Source organism: Phaethon lepturus, unplaced genomic scaffold (genome assembly GCF_000687285.1).
Source record: "Phaethon lepturus isolate BGI_N335 unplaced genomic scaffold, ASM68728v1 scaffold43287, whole genome shotgun sequence".
Lineage (NCBI taxonomy): Eukaryota > Metazoa > Chordata > Aves > Phaethontiformes > Phaethontidae > Phaethon > Phaethon lepturus.
The window spans coordinates 156-26,954 of NW_010550840.1; the positions used below are offsets into that span (position 1 = coordinate 156).

The 26,799-nt window shown below is 44.9% G+C and overlaps 1 protein-coding gene across 1 annotated transcript; it reads right to left on the reverse strand.

Annotated features, from left to right (window-relative positions):
- Positions 1-1,068: 1,068 nt before the first annotated feature.
- Positions 1,069-26,799, reverse strand: FAM83C (family with sequence similarity 83, member C). Its single transcript, XM_010290658.1, has 4 exons — positions 26,139-26,799; positions 18,550-18,717; positions 13,957-14,081; positions 1,069-2,011 (listed from the first exon to the last, which is right to left on the reverse strand). Exons 1-4 carry the CDS (start codon positions 26,691-26,693, stop codon positions 1,069-1,071), a joined length of 1,791 nt encoding a protein of 596 aa, XP_010288960.1. The 5' UTR covers positions 26,694-26,799.

Genomic DNA, 26,799 nt, shown 5'->3' on the forward strand with positions numbered 1-26,799 from the left:
GCCACCTGTACCTGACGAGGCCACCATGGGCCCAGGCATGCCATTGCTGTTTGTGTGCCTGGACGCGCCACCGTGGGCCACCCCCACCCGTGTGCAGACACACCATCCCTGTCCAGGCATGACCTGTGAGCTCCGAGCACCACCTTTGTGCTGACACCATCTGTGTACAACAGCGCCCGGCTGCATGTCTGTGTGCAGACATGCCACCTGTGATCCGGATGCCACCCAAGTGCCTCAGCATGCAACTCACCTGCAGAGGCCACCTGTGTCCAGGCATGACCTGTGCCAGCTGCCACCTGTGTTCAGAGATGACCTCTGTGCAGACACCTCCCATGTGGTGATCTCACCCACGTGCAGACACCGCTTACGTGCCAACAATGCTTTTAGTCATATGGTTTAGTTTTAGGTAGTCCTGAGAGGAGCAGGGAGTTGGACTCGATGATCCTTACGAGTCCCTTCCAACTCAAGTTATTCTATGATTCTATGTGCAGATGCCAACCGTGTGCCCAGACATGCCACCCGCATCCTCCTGGAATGGCACAGCTCAGCACAGAGGGGCCCTAGCCAAGCCTGGGGCGCTCACCTCCCCACGAGGGACCCAACACAGCTCTTTCCAGCAGAACAGCTCCTTTATTTTTAACACCGTTACCCTGCCTTTGACCATTTAATTTTCAGCACATGGATACAGGGAGAGGAATCACTCAATACAAAGAGAACCAGGGTTCACCCTGAAGACCTCAGTGGCCAAACAGTTTCCAGCTGTAGCAATGGCTTTGCTGTATGATACATACATCTCTGTTCTTTCCCAAATGGGTAAAAAAAGAACATAGAAGTATGGATTATGTTTATATCATTTTCTCTCTCCTGCCATGATCTTGTAATTGAAAATTTGAACTGTACTTGCTAATATAATCTGAATCAGTCATCTGCATATATTAGAAACAGCACAGACACCTTTTAATAGGACTAATTTGCCACCCATATTTTGATTTCAAGGCCCATATGTGATGATTGGTGGGGAAAAGCAACCACTTGCAAGTAAGACCAAAGGACACCTCGAGGCCCAGGTCAGAGTTCAAACCGACTATGTATATGTTTAGATTTTAACTTGTTGTACTTGGTGATCAGATCCAGCTTACTGTGCCCAAGAGTCATTCTTTTCTCAGCCCCATACGCACTGTTCTTTTCCATCAGCATGTCCTCAGTGAATTTATCATAGCAAGGAACTACAGGCTTTTTATCCCTTTTTAGCTGGTGATAGGGGGATAGCAGGTCCAATTTTCCTTGTCCGGGAGTCTGTCTTTTTTCCATCCCATAAAAAGCATTGTCATTTTCTGCTGTTGGTTCCCTGGAGGTAGCAGCAGGCCCCTTCTGCTTCATGCTTGTCCCATTGCTACTGGCACCCTCTGAAAGGGACTGCAAAATCTCCTCCTGTGTTAGTGGGGAGCAGTGGCTGCTGTTAGCATTATTGTCCCCTTGATAACCAGGTTTATTGGAGCTCGTGTCAGGGGAAGGCTCTGGCTGCAAGAATGTCTTTGCTGTCACAAGATTTGATTTGTGATACAAAGCTGGGGTGGATTTATTTGGAGGACTGTTCAATGAGTCTGGTGGTTCTCCTTGCTGCTTAGGGCAAGCGGGCTTCAGAGATGTGTCTTCCTTCCCCTTCTTATTACCAGAATCAGAGCTTGAATCTTGCTTTTCCTGGTGTAGATTGCAGCTGGAGTTTTTGAGAAAGGGAGACATTTTTATGCTTCTGATGCTTACATTGGAAAGGCTGCTGGAGGGGCTCAAGGTTTCAGCATCATTCACCTGTGTGAGTTTTAAAAGGGAGTTGGCAACTTTTGAGATACCCTGAGATGAGGGGCACGTTCCAGGATCTGGCACACAGAAGCTGGTCACTGCTCTGGACTCTGCATACAAATACCGGAATTCCTTGTCAAACTCTGCAACAATTTGACCACGGAAGTGGGTCACCAGGCCGGTGTGGACTTGGCTGCAAAGCCAGGTGAAACTGTGAAAAAAGGAAAAAAAAAACGCCACATCTAACTTTAGTTCACAGAGTGCCAAGATACCTAGCATTGACCAATTTATGTCATTAAAACTTTATCTGAAGTATGCACGTCTGAGATTACTTGTAGAGATGAATGTACTCATTACAGAATTACAAAAGAACAACTCTAAAATGGTCATTTGATTTCAGCTCAGCAATGTAACGAACCATATGGAAATATAAACAATGAAGGAGACATATCAGCTGGTTTTCCTTAGCCTTATGAAGGATGTACAGCAGCAACAGGTCCCTGCCTAAAAAGCACAGCAGTACGTTTCAGGCCTTTTCTTCTCCATATTCCTCTTGCCAGTGCTCTCTGCCCATAAGCAAGGAACGATCGTTTCCCATTCCTCATCCCATCCGTGGGCTGGAGAGTACCAGCTAACCGTTCGTGGGCAGGCTTGTCAGTCCATGCAGGTACTGCGGTGTGCGTGGTTTGTATCAAGCAGGCACTGGCAAGGAGAGCTCTGACTGGCTGGAGATGGTGCGGCTCTGGGACAATGAGATATGAAGCACTAAGCACGGAATGATAAATGAAGCTCAGTGCTTCATAAATGAGAAGGGCTCTTTCTGCCCAACTCGTATTTGTATTGCAGACTTTCTAGCTCAGCATTTGGCTAGCATGGTACACTGCAACCATACCTTCCACAGAGGGCCAGGAGACCGTTTGAGGGGATATCAAGGCATGCCTAGTCTCCTGCTCTCTTCCCTTGCCTTGGCAGGAGCTGTGTTCTCATGTCCTGCAACATATGACTTGAAGGAGCCACTTAGGCAGACAGGAGGGTGAGGAATGGAGGCATTTAGGCACTGCTTTGAGGAGCAGAGGTCTCTAGAGCCCCACAGGAATACCTCAGGACAGCAAGGCTCATGATGTTTTCCATAAATATTGCTGTGAGATTCCTCAGACTCTTTCCATCTTTTCCTTGCTGTCCAGTTAAGAGATGCACGGTGTTAGAAGTTCAGGAGTCCTTTGCTCAGCAAGTCCAGTCCCTGCTCTTGCAGTGCAATGTCTTGGGATCTTTTCTGGGAGCTTGTTATCTTCCACCTTAAAACGAATTAGGTTTTGCCCCAGCTGGGGAAAAACTTTCACTAATTGCCACCCTGCATATTTTCCTTATCTGTTTAACCCTACCTGTTGTTTGTGCCAAAACTGTAACTTAATTAGCCCTCCCCCCATATATCTACAGATAGTAACCATATTTCTCCTCCCAATCTTCATTTTCCTAGATTAAAAAGGGAATCTCCTCTTACAGAGTAGGCTCCTCAGGCTCTTGGTCACCTCAGTCATCAGCTTTTACTCTTGCTATAGTCAAACCAGATTAGCAGACTAATTGTGTTAAATAAAACAGAACATTCACAGATGGAAGTACCAGCTTAGGGCTGCATTATCAGCTGCTAAAGCAAGATACTGACTTTGACAAGAGCAGGATGAAATCACAGAAAATATAGGACAGCAATTGTAATAGGAGATTCCAATTATTCTCAAGTAAATGTAATTTCAGGACAAGATACTGGCACTATGTTTTGGGACCTCATCAATGCTTACTTCACAAGATAGCTATTTGGGACCTTTTAGTAGGAGAAAGAGCTCTTGGCTTGTTCTTGAGCAGTATGCAGTTGTTATGGTTCATAATGCTGTTTTGAAAAAAGTAGTATACTTACACTCCGCATACACCCCCCCAAAGAGCCCCTCCGGAGGGGCAGGCTTGCATCCCTCACACTGTGAGCATTGTGCTGTGAACTGCAAGAGGACCCTGGTCAGGCAGGTGGAGGATAATGCCTGCCGTACTGCTGTTGCCAGCAGACCTGGAAACAGAGCTGTGCAAGCGGTCACGTTTGTCATCCTCATTCTGACTAGGAGTTCTCATGTCTCAGACTCAAATGGTCTAGCCAGAACCTCACAACAGCTACCCATCAAGGCCTCTGGCCATCTTAGCAGGAGGTAAACAAGAGGTCTTGCTCAGGTTTTCCTTTTTTCCCCAGACAAAATGACTTCCACCTTCTGTCTTCTCCCAGCACCCTCTGACCCAAGTACTGCCTCCCTACAGGAACGCACAAGTCAGATACACCCAGCCATCTCCTCTCATTCACATGAGCTGTCCTTTCCTCTGTATGGGAAGCAGCTTCAGATCCCTGGCCTTATGATTGTCCCTGCCACTGACGCCTCTTATGGCTCTTTCTCCAGCCCAAGCATTACTGTGTCCCAGTTTCCCATATTGATCCAATGCCGGGCTGCCCACTCTGTGTCACGACAGGACCTGGAAGGACTCATCCAAGTCCCCCAAGTGACACAGCCATCCTCCTTGCCATAGTACAGGTTTGCATGGTAGAACCATATGGCTGTGCCAGCCATGGCTATTCCTATCACTACAAACTGATAAAGGTCTCCTCCATGGATGGCATGGGGGAAATAGCCAGGGAATTATCATTCTTGGTCTCTTGTGGTATAAAAATGAGGCATTGAATGAAGTTAACAAGTTACAAATTCAACACAGACAAGAAGAGATACTTCCTTGCACAACACAACACACAGGCAAGCTGTGGAGCTCCTCCCTGCAGGCCGTTGCGGATGCTAAAAATTCGTATGAGTTTCTAAAGTGGTAGGATTTTCCTGCCATTATTTTTTCCGTAACAAACTGCCGCACACAGAGATCCCGTAACCAGTTCTGAATCACCCTGGGGCACAAATTACAGGAATCTGGGAAAGGATTGCTGTAGGATTGGATCCCTTCCCTGCCTTGCGTTCAGCCCCTCCTGGAGCGGGAGCCTGGGGGAACGCGGGCAGCTCAGCCTTTGGCCAGGAGATGGAGTCACAGCATCACGTCCCAGCGGAGGCAGGCACCTGCCCGTCCCGCCGCAGCATCCCCTGCCCTGGTGCTCTGGCTCGGGTCGAGCACGAGTGGCAAGGACACCCTGCCACTCGGTATTCCAGCCGAGGTCCCAGTCCCAGCAGCATTTTTCAACAACAGGATTAGCTCTTCTGCGTGTCCCTCTGTAAAACTGCAACACGGTCTAGGGTTGCAGCGGCCTTTCTACAGCTGTATTGTACAGGTGACTCGCAGTTCTTCACACTCGGCTTCTCTGCTTCAGGTATTCCAACTAATGAGATACCAATTTGCAGGAGAAGGTTTTTTGCTTCTTTCAGTAGTTTCTCTTACCATTTTTATTGCTTTTCTGTCACCTTGGCTGTCAAAGGCATTCTTTTCTTTCTGTATGCCAATACAAAATTCTGTGTGTCATTTTTGCTGGTTGCTAAATGTTGATACAACATTAGACTCATTACTTAACCCTTAATTTCAAGTGACATTTTCTTTGATAAGATGACAATAATCTGACTTTATTGCAGTAAACTCTTTAAACTTGCTTTCAATGCACTTGAAATCATTTCCACTCCTCATTTTTTCATCTTCATTTTGATTAAAAAAAGTGCAATGTATTGAGTTAATTTGGGCATCCCATCTCAGTTCTCTCTTAGTTCTTATTCATCCTTACAGTAGCATGCCTTGTCTCTTTCTTCTGGATTCACTTTTTATTTATACACCTGAGGACTTCCTCCTCTTTGCTTTGGTGTGCTCCACAAGATTATATACTACTTATCTTCTGGCAATGCTCACTTTATTGCTATACATATCAGCCTGGGGTCTCCTGGCTGATACACTATGCTTTCTGTTCCTTATGCACTGAATTTCTGCTTAATTATAATTTCTTTCTTTCTTGAGATGACTGTTCATCAAATTAGATCTGGAACTTGCTCTATAAAAGCTCTTTCCTCTTCCTTGGGACATGGATACCTGAGAGTATCAGCATCTTTCTTTTAAAGAAATTCCAAGACTCCTCCAGCTTCAAACCCATGTAAGCTTTATCTGTACATTGCCAAACACTTAGGTACTTAGTTTTTTCTTCCTCTGTACTGAAGCCAGGTGCAGAGCTTTTGTAATCCTCTCAACTTTCTCCTCTCATTTTTCAGTTTCAGTTGTCATGTCAGCTTCAACCCCCAATCTTGAGTTTCTTTCACTACAATATAGCAAACAATGAGCTCCTTCCTCTCTCTGCCAGTGGCAGGACATATACCAATAATTTGACCATCTTCCATTTTGAGCTGAGAAATTTAATCTCCTCTAAAGCAACTCAAACAGCCACGTAAGTCAAACAGCCACGTAACTCCCTTTCAGGCTGACAATACCACCTCTTTTCTCTAGTCCTAACCTGGCTATGTTTACTCTAGTTTTCCTGTTCAAGATCCTGTTTAGCTCTAGCCCTATTTGCCCATAGCCTCCTCTCATCTGCTGCATTAGTAACTGTCGTCATATCCTTCACTCTGTTATGTTAAATAAGTGCTCAAAGAAACATACTATTTCTTCTGGTGCCCAGAATACTACTAAATAACTAGATATATAATTACATTTTGGACTTTAGATTATTGCTTTTCCTAGATATCTCAATGAACCCTGTTTTCTCCTTGTCTTCATTTAGAGGAAATATAATGTTAAAGATGGAAAACACAGGGAAATATTTAATCAATAAACACATAAGAGTTGAGGGGTCTAAACTAATTTGCCTATGGTTGTTTAAGGTAAGAGCACTGAGCTTGGTTCCCAAAAACATGCCTGATTGCCATACCAATAAGCAGCAATAGATCAGAATGAGTTTGGCTTGCCAAAAGTATTTTGGAAAATAAAAAGGGCTTTTACAAAACTATCAAGGAAAATGTCCGCATAGAGAACAACAGTATCAGCATATGGGGTTCAATATGAAAATCTCAGTATGTATACTACTCTTGCTACATGCATGTAATACTGCATATAGGCATCATAGAAGAGAGAATCTGATGGCTAGAGATGTAACTAGAGACTAAAAATGGATTTCAGGCATGATTTGAGCATGCATTTGAGAAAAGAGTCTTTTCTTACAGCTGAAGAATTAAATGACACTTACGGAATACCTGAATAGTCAAGGACAGACAAGAATAGTCAAGGAAAATACCCCTCTGCAGGAGAGGAGGCAGAGAGACTAGACATCTGGATTCACTGTCAACACAGAAGGATGTATTGAAACTCTAGAGGGATCTAGCATCTTGGCTCTAGTGCTATCCAATATCTTCAGGTGCAGCCTAAATAATGGAAGAGTGTACACTCATTAAATTCACAAATCCTATCCAATGGAAAGGGACTGCACAGATACAAGTTTGAAAAAGATTCTGAAAAAATGGATGCAGTTCCACAGGAAAATATTCAAAGAAAATATATTCCAGGCAGTCACAGTCAGGTGCACAAATACAGGCTGGAGAATGAGTAGGCAGCAGCTCTGGGGGTTAGAGCATGTCTTAAGGAAAACAGGTGTCTGTAGTGTCACAGTATTGAGAAAAAAAGCAAACATCCTGTTGACGTATGAACTACATTGTGGCCTGCAAGACATGTGTAATTCTTTCACTCGACTTCAATCCTCTGAGGAACAGCAGATGTTGAGTCTGGAAAAGAGACAACTGACGGTCAGCGTGGTAACTGTCCCCAGGTCGTACAAACCAAACTATATGGAAGGTACTAAATTGTGTTGGTGTCCATAGGAGACAGACAGCACACAGACATGGTCCTCCATGATTCAATGCTCAGGCAGGATGACAGCAAAGAATGACGAGTGAGTTGCTCACTGGAGTGAAGGACAGGTTGGATCTAAGTTATGGAGCACTACAGAGAAGCCACTGGTCAATGTCTGTATAGGTCCCATTAACATAAACAGATACCGAATGAGTCTCGGGGGTAAAATAAAAGCACCTAAGTAGGAAGCTAAAAATGATCAAGATTTTACTGGTAGCCTTATAAAATGCTCCCTCTTCCATGCTTAGAATGGGATAGAGAAGTAAAAGAGCATTTCAGGACATAGTTATGGAAATTATGTTAGTGAAAACATGGTAAATCATAAGGAAATGGAAAACTGTAAGAACATAGTGACTCTATAAAGAAAGCTGGATTCCATCTTAACCTAAATGAAACCTGACTGCTGCACAATGTAACGCAGAAGATATAGGGAGGCTTTAAATCAGATCCTGGAGCAAAGCTGTGATGTGTAGAATGCCACACAGTTTGAGACTGCCCACCTTACCTTAGGAATAAAAGCAAGAAAACTATATTCTATATAGAACTATATAGAAGGACAGGATGGAAATCTACTACACTTAGGTAAGAAATTAGAATTGATGAAGAACATCTGAAAAAATAAAACTGTGTTTAGAAAAGTGCACCGTGGTGAACAACCAGGTCAGACACAAATGTTTACATGCATACATAAATTTTATGAGCTAAAGAAACAGATAGATGTTGTGAAATACCTGAGCTGAAATAATGACTGACACAGGAGGCATCTCAGAAACTTACTGGGTAGACGGAAATCAAGGAACAAAACTGCAAGGGCAGAAATTGAAAGGACAAACAGAGGATATGTTGCTGGGGTAGTGGCATAATACATTTAAAAAAACCCAGTCAGATAAGGTAAATGATACATCAACAAATGAATTGTATTTCTGTTGGCTTAAAATTCTGCTCCCAAATAGGAAAAATATAGTATTAGGGCTATACTGTGAACCTTCTGAGCGGAGTGCTGATGGTGAATATGCCATGCTGAGGAAGCGCCGGGAGGCTAAGAAGGCAGAAAGCAGAGGAATAAAGCGACATTCAGTTATAGCCATGTTGAGTGGGGGCCATTACTAGGAGAGTTGCAGAAACTGCATTTTAGACACTATAAATGACCACTTTTTGGAGAAACTAACCAGAAAACCAACAAAAGGAGAAATAACATTACCAGTTCAGAAAGTTTCTTTGGAAAGGCCACTCAGTAAAAAAATAACCATGACGTACCCATATCAAATATTCTTTCAGGACCTAAATAATCCACAACGGTAATACTTAACTTAAAAGAGAAAGTGAAGAATGCTATTAAAAAGAAATTTAAAAGAGTAACCAAAAAGGTTAAATGCTTGAGGCAGCATGAAGATTGTTTAAAGATGCTATATTAGAATCTCAGAGAAAATGTACCTATCAAAATAAAGACATTTTAAAACATCCAAAAAGTCACCATAGTAAAAAGGTGCATTAAAGGAAAATATTAAAGTAAATAGCTTTCAAAAACTGGAAGTCAGCAATTTTCCAATTATTAACCAGTGAATAACCTATCATTTAAAATTGAACATAGTAGCAGAGGAATGGAAAGTAGTAAATGTGAACCTTTTAAAGAGCTCCTGGAAAACTACAAACCAGGCAGTCTTATTTCCATACTGAACAAACTGGTAGAAGCAAATAGAAAGCAAAATGATTAGATGCATAAATAACTATAATCATAATGCTGAAGACTCAGCATATTTTTGGAAGGAAGCCATGCCTCAAAAGCCTCTTGCAGTTCTTTGAAGGAGGCAGCAAGCACACAGATGCATATGATCTGCTTGATGTTGCATACTTGAATTTTCAAAGAGATTTTGACACAGCCATTCAGCAAGGACTCTCAGAAAAATTAAGTGATCACGGAGTACAAAGAAGGTTCTTCCTAAGGAGTAACAGATGATTAAAGATGGGATACAAATGCCAGCAATAGTTTTAATCTACCCTCTGGCATCCCACAAATTTTGTGCTGGGATCACTTCTGTCCAACATATTCAGAAAAATGGTAGAAACAGTCCATGTCAGAGCTCATGACAAAATTATTCGTGGGTGTCAGAAGAAAACTGGATAATCAGAAGCTGCAAGAGGATCTTATGGTATGGGGTGAGTAACTGACAAAATTATAGACAAAATTCAATGTCAATAAATTCAAACCTGTTGCAAAACCCTGACGGTATCTATATATTGATGAGTTCTCAGATATTAACACTTAGGAAAGAGGGCAGGATTCCCATGGACAGTTAAAAAAAAATGATCACTTCAATGTTTAGCACTAGTCAAAAAGGCAAACAGCAGACTAGGAGCTGCCAGAACAGGGACAGAGGAAAAGCCAGACGTCACCACTATACTACAATGCCAAAGTGTAGTTTGTGGGGCTATCTTGACCACTTCATGCGGTTCTGGTCAATTTGTCTCACAAAAGATAGACATCATGATTAAAGGTCTGGAAGTTCTCCTGCACAAGAAATGACTGAATAGCTGGGGATACTTCAGCTGGAGAAGAGGTAATTCACATTAGGGATTATAATGGAGGAGGACAAAATCATGGATGCAGTCAAGAAAGTAAATAGGGAACAGCGATTTACTGTGCCCAGGTTATAGGAATTTGGGGGCATCAAATGTAATTATCTAGCAGTAGATCTAATGTAAATACAATGGATCACTTCTTCACACAAAACATAAATTAAACTGCATAACCCATTGCCATGTGGAGGCCAACCCTGGTGAGAAAAAGTCTCCTATGGCAAATTGAACATGAAGCAGCACATATAACATATAACCCCGGAGGTTCTGAAACCTCTGATCTTTGCACACAAGACTGTTGAACTGTAAAGCCTGAGTAAAAACACTCTTACCCTCTTTCTTGTATCATCCCTGGATCTTTGGCTTTACTCAGTAACTATTCCCATCCTTTGAATCTAGCTTTCCCATCTGCAGGAAGAGGAATCTAAATATCTACTATACCAGGTATAGTACCAGGCTGCAGTATATCCAGTAGCAGACTTTCTGGTTTTCTCCTGTGGAAGTGTTTCTGACCACTGTTGAACAAATTCCACGGAGAGACTGCTTCTTTTAGTCCAGAACATCATGTGCTTACTGGGACAGCAGAGAATCAGATATAAGACCCTATTCAGCTGAATAATTATCTTCCAGAACTCAAGAAATTTCAGCTATACAGAGATCTATAGAAAGGAAGCACACCGCAGACCCAAATCCCTGCCCCAGCACAGCAGAGGGAGGAACTGACCCAGAGAACCAAATCTGTGTTTTAAGCAATACCCTGACTCTGGGCCACAGGGCAATAAGACATTCCTCCAGCTGTGGAGATCAATCCAGCTGACACACGCTCAGTTTTAGCCATTGAAAAATGAGTCGTCTCAGTTATCTAATCCCTGCCCCCCTGCAGTCAGTGGAGATGGGTAGATGTTTCCAGGCAGTGATTCACTCCATTGCTCTTAGATACATGTCTTAGGATGGTCAAAAAGCTGCCAGACACTGCTCTCCATATTGTTTATATACTCTACATAACCAGTTTCAACTGGGTACTTCCATTTTTCACTGCTGGAGTTGGTAAGGTGAGACCTCCACACTCAGAGATGATGAAGTCAAAAGCAGAGGAGAAGGTGCAGCTTAGAGCTACAGCACTGTTGAGGACACTGGCAGATTGAGGGTCCAGCATGTGCTGGCTGAGAGATGGAAAAGAGAGAGAAAGGGAGGGGGAGAGCAGTGTTCAAGGAGACCTGGTAGAAGGAGAACAAAGTATTGCCAGGACACCAAATTCACAGAAATATTGGAACAGTCTGTCCTGGGGAGTTGCACTGTTTGTAAAGGATAATATGAAGTGCAACAGCATGAAAATACTGTGGGAAAGATCTATAGGTGGAAAACTCAGAGTCTAGTAATATGGTACAAGAACAGTACTCCCACCCCTCCGATCAGAACAGTGATGGTGATCAGACAGTGTTAACTGAGATTACAGAGGCTGCAAAATTAGGACAGGTAGTAATAGTGGGAGATTTCATCCACTCAAATACATACTAGGTTAATGCTTCACTGGGATGAGCTGTGGAGAAAAACTTCTTGGAAGCAATAAATGATTACTCGCCAGAATTAACTAGTCTAAATTGTTTGACCCACAAGAAAAGATGTTATTCAGGATGTGGTCTGGAATGATGCATAAGAGACAGTTCCAGAGGTAGAAGTGGAAAAGCCCATTTGTAATAATGCTCACAACACAATTTTAACTCTGTAGTGGGAGAGAGCTAATTAATCTAAATAAGTGCAGCACACGGATATTCAATTTCAAGAAAGGTAACTATGTAAAAATGCAGCAATTAGTCAAAAAGAGATGAAAAGGAGCAGTCAAAAAAACCTAAGATGACTACAGCTTGAAGGTTGTTCAAAAACGCTGTACTGGCAGTTAAGAAATTGGTGGGCCCATTTGAGGCCTATGGGTCAAAAGGGGCATTCAGTGATGGCAAGACCATAGCAGAGAACCTCAATGAATTTTTTGCACCCATTGCTGAGGCTGGTGATACTGAGATGTGTTTCACTCCCATGTACCGAGGCCACTGCAAAGATGTTTGCTGAGGACTGTGAGGTTTCCAATATGATCCCACCTACAGAGAGGTCTCTGGACGTAATCTTGAGGCCCCCATACCACTGCAGCTGACCTCCATCCCAGGACATGGCAGAGTGAGCTGTCAAGAACTAGACTACTGATGGCATGGAGAAGCACAGCGTCTTGGGAAAAGGTCAACAGGGCTACTGTAAAGGCAAGCTCTGCCTCACAGACCTTCTGGAGTTTGGTGAAGGAGCCAGTGAGCACATGGATAAAGGGACCAGTCAACTACATATTTTTGGGTTTTCAAACAGCCTTTGACAAGGTTCTACACCAAAACCTTTTAAGAAACTAAGTTGCCGTGAGCATGGAGGAAAGGTCTTGTTATGGACTTGAGAGCTGGTGAAAGCAGAGGATGCACAGGGTAGGGCTTAATGGTCAGTTTTCAGCATGGGTAAGAGTCAGCAGTGAGGCCCCAGAGACTGGGGCTGGGACTGGTTTTCACCTGATTGATGACCGTGGAGGGGTGCAGTGAAATCCCCAGGTTTGCAGAGGATCCTCAATTCCTTCAGGTGGTTGAATACCACACTGAAGGTGAGGAAATCCAGAAGGACCTCAAAGAACTGAGCAAGTGGACAAATATGTGGAAGATGATGAACTTCAGTGTAGGAAAATGTGGTGTACCCATAGGGAAAAAATTATCTCTATCAGGCCTCTCTGATGCTGAACATGGAACAGCTCAGGAAGGAGCTCGGACTCATCAACAGTTTTCTGAAATCATCATCTCAGTGTGAAATGGCAACTAAAAAATTCAAGCGTGTTGGCCACTGTCAGCAAGGGTGATAATAACAAAGCAGAGGGCGTCATTTTGACCCTCTGACACCTTGGTGCAGCCATATCTTGGGGGCTGCATGCAGTTCTGATCTCTGCATCTCAAGAAGGACATAGTGAGGTTAGAGAGGGTGCAGAGAAAGATAGTTAAAATGACTGAGGGATGCAGCAGCTGCCTTATGAGAAGAGACTGAACAGGCAGAGGTCTTTACTTCGGATAAGAAAAGGGCATGGAGGGTGGATAAGATGGAGGTTTGGAAAACTGTGAAAGCAATGACTTAGTTGAATGTAGGACAGCTATTTTACCAATCTGCAGCACTAAAACTAGAAGCACTTCATGAAATTAGTAGGAGATTGGTTTAGAACAATGAGTTAGGGCAAATTCACGGACAATAGGTACACAACAGGTACTGGAGGGAGTAAGTAGGGATGTATGCAACGATTGCACATGCTGTGGGAGGACAAGGGGGATGGACCACAGATAGCAGTTTGGACTGCTGTCCCTAAACAGCATCAGCTGGAGACAGAATCGAGGCTAGGTGGAACATCATCTGACCTAGTAGAACATTTTTTACATTCTTAAGAAATGAAGCAATACTCATAGATGTGTCCAGGAAGTGTCGGTGTTGGCAGACAAGCAGTTAATGCTATCTGAAAGCTAAACAGCAAGGTATGAGCAAGAGGACGGAGTAGAAGAAGGTAAAGCATGAAGATGAAACTTGACATTTATCAGGGGAAATGAAGAGGAAAACCAGCGTATCATTATAATGGAGAAAAAAAAAAGAGTTACATTATTCAGTAGTTTGGTAATGAATCTTTTCTCAGTGTCACCAGTCTTTGTCACAGTAGCTGCTACTTTTTCTTACCTGTATGTACCAGCAAGAACTTGGTCACAATCAATCAGGATAAACTTCTCCAGAACCTGGCCTGCAAATTTCTTGCCTGCTTTGCTGTAGTATGTGTCTCCACTCAGACATCTTATGCGCATGTTCTGAAACCAAAGCAAGCAGAGATGGTAAGGGGACACGTATCGAACCAAACTGAAATGTTCCCTTATGCGTCATTGATGGGCTCCCTCGAGCAGAGACTCTGCTCCCAGAGGTAGAATGCAGCACAGCATTAAGTATTTCTTGGCTTCTACATGCCAAAGATTTTGTCACACATTATTACACACACTGCTTCTATAAGATAAAAATACCAGCAAATATTAACAAGTTGCACTTAGGTACAAATGCTAGTTTGAAAAAGATTTGGAGAATCCTATGAACCTACAGATCATTTCTGAAGTGTGTAAGGCTATACAGTTTCTTCCAGATCATTGATAATATTCAATTAACCACACTAGTAGATGGCTCTGCATTTAAACTAAATTTTGACCCATAACAACTAGCAAGTTTCTAATCAATCAAATGTGCTGTTCAGGTTTTATCCAGTGACAGGCTTCTTAAAATCAAAATATTGCTCAATAAAAAAGATTTACAGAAAAGTATGTCTATATTTTAAGAATTGCCTTTTATCAGTATATTTAAAATCATATTAAAATTTTCAGCTGCTGTACTCAAGTGAAGCAGACCTGATCCTCATCTGTTGTAAAGACTGCAAAGAACTTCTCTGATACAACTCTGGCCTGTAAAACCGACTGCCCAGTACAAACTGGGAAATAAGGCGCTCGATATCCATCAGGAGCCTTTTTCACAATGTGAGGTTTTTGCCCGTAATAAAAATTATTCGCACCTCAGTTGGGGAAGGCAGAAGAGGAGAGCAGTCACTGGAAACAGTTGCTGACCTGGTCTATATGAGACAGTGCCAAACAAACTCTCTCGTATGTAAATAAGCACCCCTAAGGCTGCACCTACGCTGGCCGGCCAGATCGTCCCTTACGGCCCCTGCAGGCCAGCTCCCCTGTCACCTGCAGCGGCTTCCGCACACCAGGAGCTGTCACAAGCTGTCACCACCTGCGTTTGGCCCGGCAGATCCCTTTGTAGGCGGCTCATCCCTGCCTAGCTTCAGCCCTGCAAACGATGAAGACCCACAGCAGCTGGTACGGGCCGCACATGCTGCCAGCGTCATTTTGCCTCTGACGGAGGTGGGTGCTGCCCATGGCCGGTGGGTGCTCCTGGTGGAGGTGACAGCCTCCCCTCCGCCATGCAGCAGATTTCGGTCTGGCCAGACACAGCAGTTTCTAACAGCCAGTGCTGCAGACAAAAGACAAGTGTGAATAGCTGTGATTTGCCTACAGATGTTCTCCACAGGGTGTAGACCCACGTCCCTGCCACCCCTCCAGGGGCTGCTCCTGGGCATCAGCCTTCTCCCCCTCCTCTTCCCGGGCAGGTTGAGCATGTGTGGGCTCCTCAGGCCGCCTGTACATAGCCAGGGACCGGCTCTCCCAGTCTCTGGCCTCACGTGGGGTTCATGGCGTGGAAGTTGTGCCTCGGGGGCGAGGAGCAGGAGGCAGTCACCCCGTGGCAGGTGACTCCATTCCTGACGGCTTTCCTCTTCCGTCAGAGTGCCTGTGGGCAGGAGGTGGGCTTCCCGGAAACATCTGCTGGGGAGCTCATCACAGCAGAGTGGGAAAGGCTTGACTGTCACGTAGCGCTGAGGAAGTCTCCCCGCCCGCCCAAGGAGCACCATTGCCTTCAGGGCTTCTTAACAGCAGCAAATCTCCTCCAGACTGGGGTCCCTCTGACCCAACAGTCTATCTCTCGCAGTGGGCAATGGCAGCTGGGAAAGAGCAGGAAGAAGGCAATAATTTGTGATGCCGCCCCCGAATATTGCTGCTGACTCTGTTTTCGGCTCAGGGGATTTCCTGAGCCTTTTGTGGTTTGTCTTTGTGTGGCCCCCCTGGACCTCTTCTCCAAATACTTGTCCAGTCTTCTCTTGAGCTCATGGAAATCTTTGCAGGGACAGAGCTGAAGCTTCACAATTTTGCACTGTGGCTCTCACTTGTTGCCTCCTTACGTCCCAGAAAAATGTCCTCATCTGTCACCTATGAGAAGGGAGAAACTTTTTCCCCATAAGAAGCATTGGAACAAGTTACCCGGAGAGGTTGTGCAGTCTCCATGCTTGGAGATTTTCAAGACGAGACCAGGTAAGGCCCTGAGCAACTATGTCTGACCTCACATGTGACACTGCTTTGAGCAGGAGGTTGGACTTGATGACTTCCTGAGGTCCCTGACAACTTCCATTAACCTGTGACACTCTGAAATGCCACCCCAAGTTGCTGATATAGAGCAAGATAAAGCTAGATGCTTGGGGAGGTGTTCACCTAATCCTGTTGCAAATCAACATAGGAATTTTTTTCTTCCAGTGCTGAGGTTTTACTAATATTAGCTCTTACTGGGAGGAGCTGCTTCTCCACCCCCAGGAAAGTTAAAACCACTTCAAGTAAGGGATATCCCATAGATTTGTCACCACAGTATTTCTTTACTCCCTCTATCCTTTCCAGTGTTGTGTGAGTTTCTGGTATCTGCCTCATTTTTTCCCATCCTTTTCTTCCTTTTGGCAATCCAGGCCCTGAATTGTCCAAACAAGATGAGAATCCTGCAGTCTTGCAGGAAAGCCAGACTGCCAGGTACCACTCTCACTCGATTTAGGCAGTAGTTTTAGGTTCAGGAGATGGCCATTTGAAAAATCCAACAGTTAAGCCTTCTGCTGTGACCACTGCCAATGCTCGATGCACCACTGTGGGATTTGCTGATGTTCAGCACCAGGATTTGACACTAGCAGGCTCATACAGTGTTCTTCAAAGTAAGGTGCTGGAGGGAAAACTGCCCCAAACTCCCCATTAAACCACAAATTGTCACCAATTATTCCAAGTGGAGATTTACCATCGCATCCTGTTGCAACTCAGCGCCAGGAATAAAATACATACACTCATTCCACTTAGATGTGAATATCAAGCCTGTATGTTAATGTACTGCTTGAGATGCATCAGCTTAAGACGCGCTTCACAGTGAGACCTGCCAATGAGTCACTGAATGGGGGAGACAAGTGTTAATTAGCCATTCAAGGACAAGACATGACATCAGGTCTAACAAAGAGATGTAGACATCTCCATGGATGTGAACTCATTCTAATTTTAATTAAAAACAATGGCTCTTGGATAAGAGGCAAATAAAATAAATTTTGGAGAGATGGAATTTATCTGGATCCACCAGGTGACTTCAGTGATGCAGTTGTTTATGAAAGCAAACATGCTGCAGCATGAAGCAGTTTTCCCTAACAGTTGCCATCCAAGAGGCAGGATGAAATGGGTCTAGCTTGTGAGAAGCAAGAAAGGACAGAGCATCACCAAAATGGGGGAAGAAGGAAGCTCCTCTAAATTAATCTTTGTGTAGACAGGTTAAAAATGAGGGGAAATTAAGACATTTGTAACTACATCTAATTTGAATGCTGTAAAACATTATTTTTGCATTTTCCCTAGCCTGTTTTTTGGGTAAAAATGGTTTTGAGGTAACTAGGTAACTTCCAAGCGTTCCCCACCAAGATGAAGGGAAAACCTATGAAATTGGTGGTTGGAAGAAAATCAGTCCTCCAGGGAATCCTATGCACCCAGTGAAGGAGCACAGCCAGGACTGCTGGCCTTGCAGAACTAACAAATGACAACAAAAAAACAACTTCCATTGGTAGGTGGTAGCCAGAAAGGCTATGGGGAGCAGCAAGATACTGGTGTGCATTTCTGAGTCTGCAAGCTCCCAAGAGAGCTTGTCGCAATGACATATTAATTTTTATTGTTTGCCTGCTCTGGGGACCACACACCATCACTGATGGGCCCCCTACAGAGTGGGGAATCAGGCTCTTCCCAAATCCCTCATGAACGCACAGCTGAATCACAAAGCCTAAAAGCAGATCTTAACATGAGATTTTTAACATGTAGTTTTATGCTGAGTCAGTGCAGCAGGGCTAGGAGGAAATGGTAGGTTTTGTATCAGGACATCTGAAGGGACTCACTGCTTCCCTTCCCCACCCAGCTATTGCACTACAGCAACTCTGGCCAGAATCTAAACTGAGCTCAGGGATCTGAACTATGAGCAACTTAAGTCGTGCAATTCTATGTCCTAGAGCACAGGCTGAGAGGGGACAAGGAAAGGAGATGATACAGGTCCACATGAACGTACGTTTTCTGGTCTACCTCTGTCTGTCTATCTGCATCAGCCCAGCAAAGCGTTCTGTAATGCACTGCATCTTATTGGCCTTGACTTCACACTTCTTGTGTGTAAAACTTGAAACGACGACCACAAAACATCAAGATATGGGACTAGGAGGCTCCTCCACTCCTTCCCCTGTGCTTCCAGATGGATCTCGATTTCCTAGACCAAACAGCCATGGTCTCTTAGCCTGGGACAATGGGAGAAGGGATAGGTCCCAGGGACGAGGCAGAGGGAACAGAACAAACAGAACATGGTTTTTATCGAATCCAAGATCTGTTTATCATATCCACTGCGTGACTGAAAACTTACTGGGAAGTTGTCCTGAGTAAGAGCCATTTTATTGCACATTTCCACAAAATGCTTCAAGTACTCTTCATCCAGGATCAGGTAAACAGGGACATGCCGTCTGCTTGAGGCCTCCAGCAGGTCACACAGTATTTCCATGTCTGTGAACAGATCCATCACAATTGCTATGACCTAGCCAGGAGAAAAGAGGGGAGGGGGGGGAAACCAAGAGCCTGTTGAAATCTCATGCAAGAGTGAATTGTGCTTTAAACTATGAATTAAGTATTCAGAACTCCTGAGTTACTGTGTGTCTGTAGTCACGTGACTGGAGATTGCTTCTGGACCTTTGTGTTTAACAGTCCTTACCCCACCACAGCAGATAAAATCACTTTTAATAACTATGAAGACATTCCCCATCCAGTTACCTCCTGTCTCATCTGTCATTCACAGAAAGAAATAGCTGAAAGGGTAATGCACATGCACAAACTCTGAATATCTCTGATGCAACAGATGTGCATTGCCTTAAACAAATATGCCAGAAATACAGCATATAAACGGAATAGCTGAGACTGACCAAAATCATTATTCAGTCGGTATCAGTGACTCCATAGATGGCTAGCATATTAATATAAAGAAGTATCTTTATTTTCAGGAAGGACACACAGCCATGTAAGGGAGTATACATGTCCTTGTTCCAAGATTAGGGGCGACTAGACAAAATTGTAGAATAATGTGTGTGGGAAGGATCCTTTCCCTTTCCCTGCTGGCAGCACTCCTGCTACCACAGCCCAGGATGCAAGTGATAGCTATGAAACCTAACAGTAGAAAGAAGGAATAATGCTCACATTATTTAAAAAAAAAAGTTCAAGAAAATCTATCTTAATAAACGGAAGACTTGCAAGATAAGGTCTTCCAGGGAGAGGTTATAGAAAGGAAAAGAATTTTAACAAGAATTGCCAGTTCTTTAAAGAATGAGGTTGAAGAAGGCCATGGCAACCCACCCCACTGTGGAGATGGGACGGGAGGCAGCAAGACCACCTTGGCTAAATGAATTCTCAAAGAACTGGAAGTAAAATACAGAAAATGGAAGGTCAGTCACGACAAGTAGGACAAGGATAGGACAAAAGGAAACAGCCTCAAGTTGTCCTGGGGGAGGTTTAGATCGGATATTAGGAAAAATTTCTTTACTGAAACAGTGGTCAAGCATTGGAACAGGCTGTCCAGGGAAGTGGTGGAGCCACCATCAGTGGAGGTGTTCAAAAATGTGTAGACGTGGAACTTCAGGACATGGTTTAGTGGGCATGGTGGTGTTGGGTTGACAGTTGGAATTAATGATCTTAGAGGTCTTTTCCAACCTTAATGATTCTACGATTCTGTGATTCTAAGCACCTACTACACCTGAGTTGACCCAGAACTTGAAAATTCAAAGTACAGTATAACCTGCAACCAGAACAACAGATCAAGGGAAATCGATGTGACTGGAGAAGTTGTTCCACTGTTCCTCTCAGAGTGAGGCTTCCAGCAGACAACATCAAGACAGCCACTATTTGGATCAGAAGGGACTGTTGGGGTCATCTGTTGGCTATCACCATTAGTGACAGGAATCAAGGGGACATCTTGGAGAAGGAAGGAACAGGCAGGAGAGTGCTTGCTGAGCTGGATGATTTGTCAGGCCTGACGCATTTCACCTGAGAATACTTGCAGAGCAATCTGGTGACTTAGACCTTGAACCATTAACAGTTAACACCAAGAACTCATGGAAGATGGTAACGCACTGGGAGACTGAAAAAGGTAAAGTAGTGAAGGATTTACTGGCAGGCCAGCTTAATTTCAAAGGCTAAAAAAAAATTTAACTACTGACCAAGTACTTTAGTCCCAGCCTTTACTATATCTTAGCAGTAAATAAGGTGACTGTTTGGTACTTGGAAGTTGTGTGCATAACTCTGATTTTGAGTTTCTGCACCTAGTAGAGGATGCCCAACTAAAGATGGCCCAAAAAGCACTGAGTTTTGGAACAAAGCTTGAATGGCCTACTTAACCCTGCTACTCGGTGTTCATGCCCTGCACTATGCCTTGCACACAAAATGCATGACAGTTTGTTCTGCTGCTCTTCATGCACCTCATGAGGAGGTGGGAATCCTGTTTTTAAACACCTGTTATGCCTGTGTTAGAGCACAGCCATGAGTGCAGTTCTCCATAGTTCAAATCACCCTAGGGAGCAGACCACGTAGGGTGAGCTTTCCCCTGCCACTTCTGCTCAGCTGCTCCTCTTTAAACAGAGTTAAATGCAGAGGACAGCAGTGAGGTTGACTTTTATCTGTGCAGTGGTTCAAGCTTTAAATAGGAACAGGCCAAATCACGTTCGCAGGTCTGACCTGGAATAGCTTCAGAAAAGAGTAGAGGAGCTCCAAGAGTCCTTGGATATGGGGACAGGCTCATGTCTCTGCTCCAGACTGGAATACTGTTCCCAGATCACCCACTGCCCAGTAGCTCTTCTCCTCTGTTTTCACTAATAAATTGCCTCTTTCCAGGCTCATACTCATGGCCTAGGTGCCGAGTGGAGGCAGCTGCCATGGGCAGAGCGAGGCCCCATTGGCTTCTCCATGCTCTCCTGCCCAGCCTTTTGCTTGGCAAGCTGGGTCCTCCTAGCCCCACTCTGCCTGCACACACCATGGAGAGACCCTCTGCACCAGAGCCATGGCAGAGGAGGGCAGCAATGCCAAAAGGTTGCTTCCTGCTCCCTTGAGGATTTATCCCTTTTGCAAATGGACAAGATTTCTTGTCTCTATCTGATTTGTTCCCAAAGACCATCTCTGTGATGATGCCTTACACACTGTCACTGGTCCTCAACATCTTGCAGAAGACCCCAGGCCCAGCCCACCACAGCAGAGTTTGGGGAAGAACCTTCCTGGAGGCTGGTGTGATCCCAGGCATCCACATGGGACACAAGGCAGCTGTCATCAAGAGCTAAAAATCATTCTTACTGCCCAGGCCAAAACCATATCTCCACTCTCTCACCCTGGCCCTGGGAGATACATGTTTCAGAGCCTGACTCCAAAGGGTACTTCTTTTGTAGCTCTTGTCCGTGTCATCTTCCCAGAAGCCTTACGAGCCTCTGGCAAACTCTGAAATGCGCTCATCTGGCATGGACAGCAGAGTCAGCCCTGGAAGAACTCTTGAAAGCAGTGAGAAGCATCTTATTAATGCTTTTATTTAATGTTATTATGTTGCTTCTGGGCTATCAGCATTAGGTACGACTGAGACCCACACAAAAAAGCAGGACTTCACCATGTCTTTCCACATTGGCCTTAAGCCAAAGACAATTTAGCCAAATTACTTTGATGGGCCACCCATCTTCTAATGATGAAGCACCAAGAAAAAACTATAGCCCAAACCTTGTGTAAGGCCTCAGGCAAGTCCCTCTTAGCCACGCTTGCCTCATGATATTTCAGCTCATCTCAAACTTAGGTCTGAGGCAGGCTTGGCCCTGGAGACAATCTAAACTTGGCTTGGGAAGTAAGAGAGGTTGATGCTCCTTTATTGCCCAGATCCCACACGCTCAGAGGCATTTCTTGCACCTAGCGTGCACAGAAGGTCCACACCGTCTTGCTTTCCTCTACCAGTGCTCACAGGCTTTGGCAAAGTTCTGGGCTGTTGCCCCAAAACGGCACTGCCAGCGCTACAGTGCTCGCTGTGAGAGGGGATGGGGCTGAGCAGTCAGTAGGTTGGGTGTGCATGGCAGCAGGTGCCACAGAGTCATCCATGGCACCCAGTGCCCTGGGCTGCATGCAGCAGGCTGCCAGGCAGACCTGCATCTCCTGGCAGCCTCGTGGCAGGGCTCCGGCGTCAGCACGGGAGCAAGCGCCCCAGGCAGCGGGACGCCAGCTTGTGCAAGCTGGGTGGAGCCCTGCGTGATAGTCAGACTCATATTTTCCAAAGCAGGTCTTTGCTTGGCATCAGGAGGTGATACAGGTTATGGCTCTATTCACGGCCTCCTCACATGCGATCCCTTCATGGGAGGGATTTGGGTAGAGCTGCTCCTGCTGGTGCTGGCAAGCACCCGCAGCCAATGTCGGGCAGGAAGGCTGGCAGCCCCATGTGCACTGCAGTCTGCAGTGACAAGCGTTGCAGGCAGAGAGAGGGGAGGTTGTGCCCTGCCATAGCCTCACATGGTGGAGATGCAGGTGCCCATGGTGGGGCTGCTCATTCTAAGCATGGACAGGACAACCGTAAGGGCCACTCATTACCATATCCTCTTGGTAAACAAAGCAGGCAGCTCTTAGAATAATAATCAGCTCAACCTCAAAGCCAAGAAGTTTTGGCAGAAGACGATCCTGGAAGCCTTCCCTTTGAAGCCTCCTAAGAACCTTTTGTCACAAAAGTGAGGTCTAAAGCCTCAGAGATAATTTCCAAGAGCTCTATAAAGCAGTGGAAGTCTAGCTACCCAAGTACCATCTCCAGTTCAGGCTCCTGGCAACTCGTGTCTCACATTTAAAAGCCTTGGGCATTTAAGTCAATCTGGCCTTACAAACCAATGTATGTCCAGTGCCTCCAGTCCCATGGTTTCAGTGGTGGGAGCTGCAAGACTGGGGCTGCCTCAGAGCATCCCTATTCCTCACCATGCTGATCACAGCCTGCAAGCCCATGGCACGGCCTTGGCAAGTCAGGACACTGCGAAACACAGCTGCCCCACAGGCTCTAGAAAATTCACACCTTGCCATTGTAGGGTTAAATCATGGTATTCCTAAATCCAGTTCTGGAAACTCACAATTCAGCAATTACTGCAGTCATCACTTTGGGAATTACAGCGCTTACCAGCACCCCACTAGGGTTGCCATCTGTCTGGTTTCTAACCAGCACGGCTGGTTTTACTGGTATTTGCCAATAGCAGTGTGGTTTTGGTCATTACCTTAGTGTTGCCATTTGAAGTGATACGTTGCTTCCCTGTGGGACCATCAGGGACCCTTCTACCATTGCACATAAATGCAGATGTGCAGCCAGTTGTACAAGAGGGGTGAAAGAAGGATGGACAGTTCAAAATAGATTGGAGCTCATCCAACAAAAGCAAAATTGTAATAGTTTTATCAAATGAAGGCTAAGGTGTGGCTGCACTGCACCTTCTTATGTCTGCAAAGAGAAAAGCTCAAATCTGAAAATACATCTTCAAAGACAGCTGGTTAAATACAGCAAAGTAGAAAGACAAACCACACCAGCAAAAGGTACCAATAAAACAAATGCATTTTTTGCTGATTTGTCAGTACAAATGTGCTGTTGCAAAATATATCAGCTGATGTTGTTCTGTATGACTGTACAGGAGAAAACAGCAAACAACATTTGAAGACACACACCTTCCTGTCTACAGGACCCAGGAAAAGCTTTCAGGGGTCTCAACATGTCTCGCACATCCCACCAGCACTGTATCCCCCTTCCAGGTTAGCTGTAACCACACAGGAGGAGAAACACTCTAAAGGAGGGATGTATGATGAGAGCTTAAAGTCTAGTGCAGAAAATATTTGAAATGCAGAAACCTCAGCTGAAAAGCAAAAAAGCAAGCGGTTCTCTGCACAGTTGCTACTGTCATTTCAAGCAAAAGATGTTTTTACCACTGGCTGCACTTTTGTCATTAAAAGACAGACAGGTAACATCCTTTTGGATGGTTTGATGAGCAAAATGACTCATTAATTACTTATAAAGATGTGTAACTGGGGTTGTGAATGAGCTGGAATTGCTGTCAATCATAGAGTTAGTCATGGGAAGCACTGGCCAGAGCTGCTTACCTAGAAGCCAGTAAAACACCAGTAATAAACCAGTAAGATGGTTGAAAACTCATTCTCACATTTCATGCAACAGTCAAAAACACTGCATGAAAATCCCCAGCTAGAACATAAAGGGCTGAAGATTGTCAGTGTTTTCTCAAGCCAAGCAAAAAAAGTAAAAAGCTCAAAATGTACTTAAAGTACAATAAAGCACCTACTGCCTGGGCAGCCTCCCTGCAGCAATAGAGAAGTTCCTGTGAACTGAGGAAGCAGCAAGATGTTTTTCATGTGGTTTAAAGGATCATAATATCGTCAGAAATCCGGGACACGTGCTAAGTGACAAAGGGGACGCTTCTTGGTAGTCATTTACTTTGTGCATTCTGCCATGACTATGTCTTAATCCCCATTGCTGAAAATAATGCAGTGTCACAGGACTTTTCAGATCATTTAAGATATCATAAATCAGCTGCCTGCAAGGACAAACAAAGCTTTTTATCACTTACTTCCTGGACAAAACTTCCTGTATTTGCCTACAAAGGTGCAATAGAAGTTCAGGCATTAAGCAATGGCTGCTTATGACTGAGCAGTAACTTTGTGGCAAATGGTCTTCTTTTGGACAAAAGAAAAAAAGATCCCCATTTACCTCATATCACGCCCAAATTTCAATGATACGTGGTTCTTTAATGATGTTACGACGCTGCACAGCAATCTGAGCTGCTGCACGGCCCCAGTTTCATCTGCTGAGGACAACATAACTTCGTTTGCTCAGCTCTGCAGATGGTGATAGAAGATAACACTTCAGCTCACTCTGCCCGGTAACAGTTTGTGTTCTTGACACAGCAAAAGTCCAGGCTTAACAATTCTCATCTCCTGCTTTCTGTGCTAGGCAGTAATGAATTTAAGGAGTGACTGTAAAGTTAAATAAGAAACTACTGGAGTGATAAGAGAAATTGCCTAGAAGCTGACTGGTTAAAAGTGAACTTTGCACTAAAAGTATACTTGATATCACTATGCTACTGAAATGAAATAGTACAAAAAAATTAACATGGCATAGGTGAACCATAAAAAGGACAAAGACAAATAAAAGCTGAAAATGTGTCTGAGATACAGTTGTCTGAGCTGCTGCTTTAGTACACAGTATAGTGGCAAAGTAAAAAGAAGCAAGAAGGAGCATAATTTAGTGAGTAAATTCACACCAGCATTGTGCTTGGTAGCCAAGTATTGTCGTCGTCCAGTTTTTATTACATCTGAGGGTTGGCAATCTCTACCCAGCAGAAACTGTGCGATGGGGCAAAACGGGCTGATCTTAGTCATCCTCAGAGAGGCACAGACATCCAGTCTAGAAGATATGATGATGTATTCTAACCTACTTCAAACCACAGGCAGGGATTTTCAGTCCCAGAAGCTTACTCAGGTTCTGTGTTCTCCCCCAGCAACTCAATGGTGGTATCCTCTTTGTCCTGCTTAACATGATGTCCCGGGGTCAAGAAAAGCCCTGGCCATGCAAACTCCCTGGCAGAGGGGAGAAGGGCTGGCCGGCCAGCTGAGGACAGCTAAGCATTAACGCTGCACTCCCTGCCGCTCACTCGCTCCGGGCTTTGGTAGTGCGCTCTGCATACCCGCAAACACAGAGTGCCTTAAAGGGCACTGCCTGTATGACGTGAAATCCCAGGCAGAAAGAAATTACAGGAAGGGAAAGGAGCAGGAACAGTTACAGATCTGCTAGAGAAAAAGCAACCACATCATGCCAGCCGCAACAGCTTGGAGCGTGTGGTGAGCAGTTGTGGGACTGGCCACCAAGACTTGGGTGCTGTGGCACAAGACCCCAAGACTCAAGGGATGCAGCTCTATACATACCATCCGTGCCCGGCTGATCAGAGACCGGAGCAAATCCTTAATGCTGTTAGCTTTGTTTCTTTGGAAAATCACAGTGGCTTGAGTCTGGCCAGACACCGTGAGGAGCGATGTCCCTGGCCACCCCAGTTCCAGCTCTGGAGGGTGCACATCAGACATGAGTGGAAAGTAGGTGCCAGATGTTAGTTCAGAGTTGAGGGAGGACCTGTCTCCAGTGTCCGCATCGCCAGGGTCAGCCTCTTTGTCTTTCATTGCATTCGGATCTGGAAAGCTTTCATTTCTCTGATGGCTCATATATTCCATGTCCAGGGTGGAAAGAAAAGGCAGCTCCCGTTCCTCTGCGATGGCACTCAGGTAACCACGTTCCCCCTGCTCAAGAAAGGCGTCTATGGCAAGCCTGGCTGTTTCACTGTGCTGGAGCACCAGTGGGGTGGGCTCCCTCCACCACGGCTTCTTCAGCTGCTCTAGGCGGCTCTTCAGTGGCCCAGACACCCCTTGCTGGCTCCCATAGCTGCGGTGGAACTGAGGTCTCACCTCTACTGCTAGGTAGTTGAACATGACCGGAGCTGTTGATGTTAAGCCTCTCCAGCTGGATTAGTCCTCTGTCCGACTCCAGGTCTTTCTGGCCCTCTTGCACTCCTGAGCTCCTCCCAACAGGTTCCTT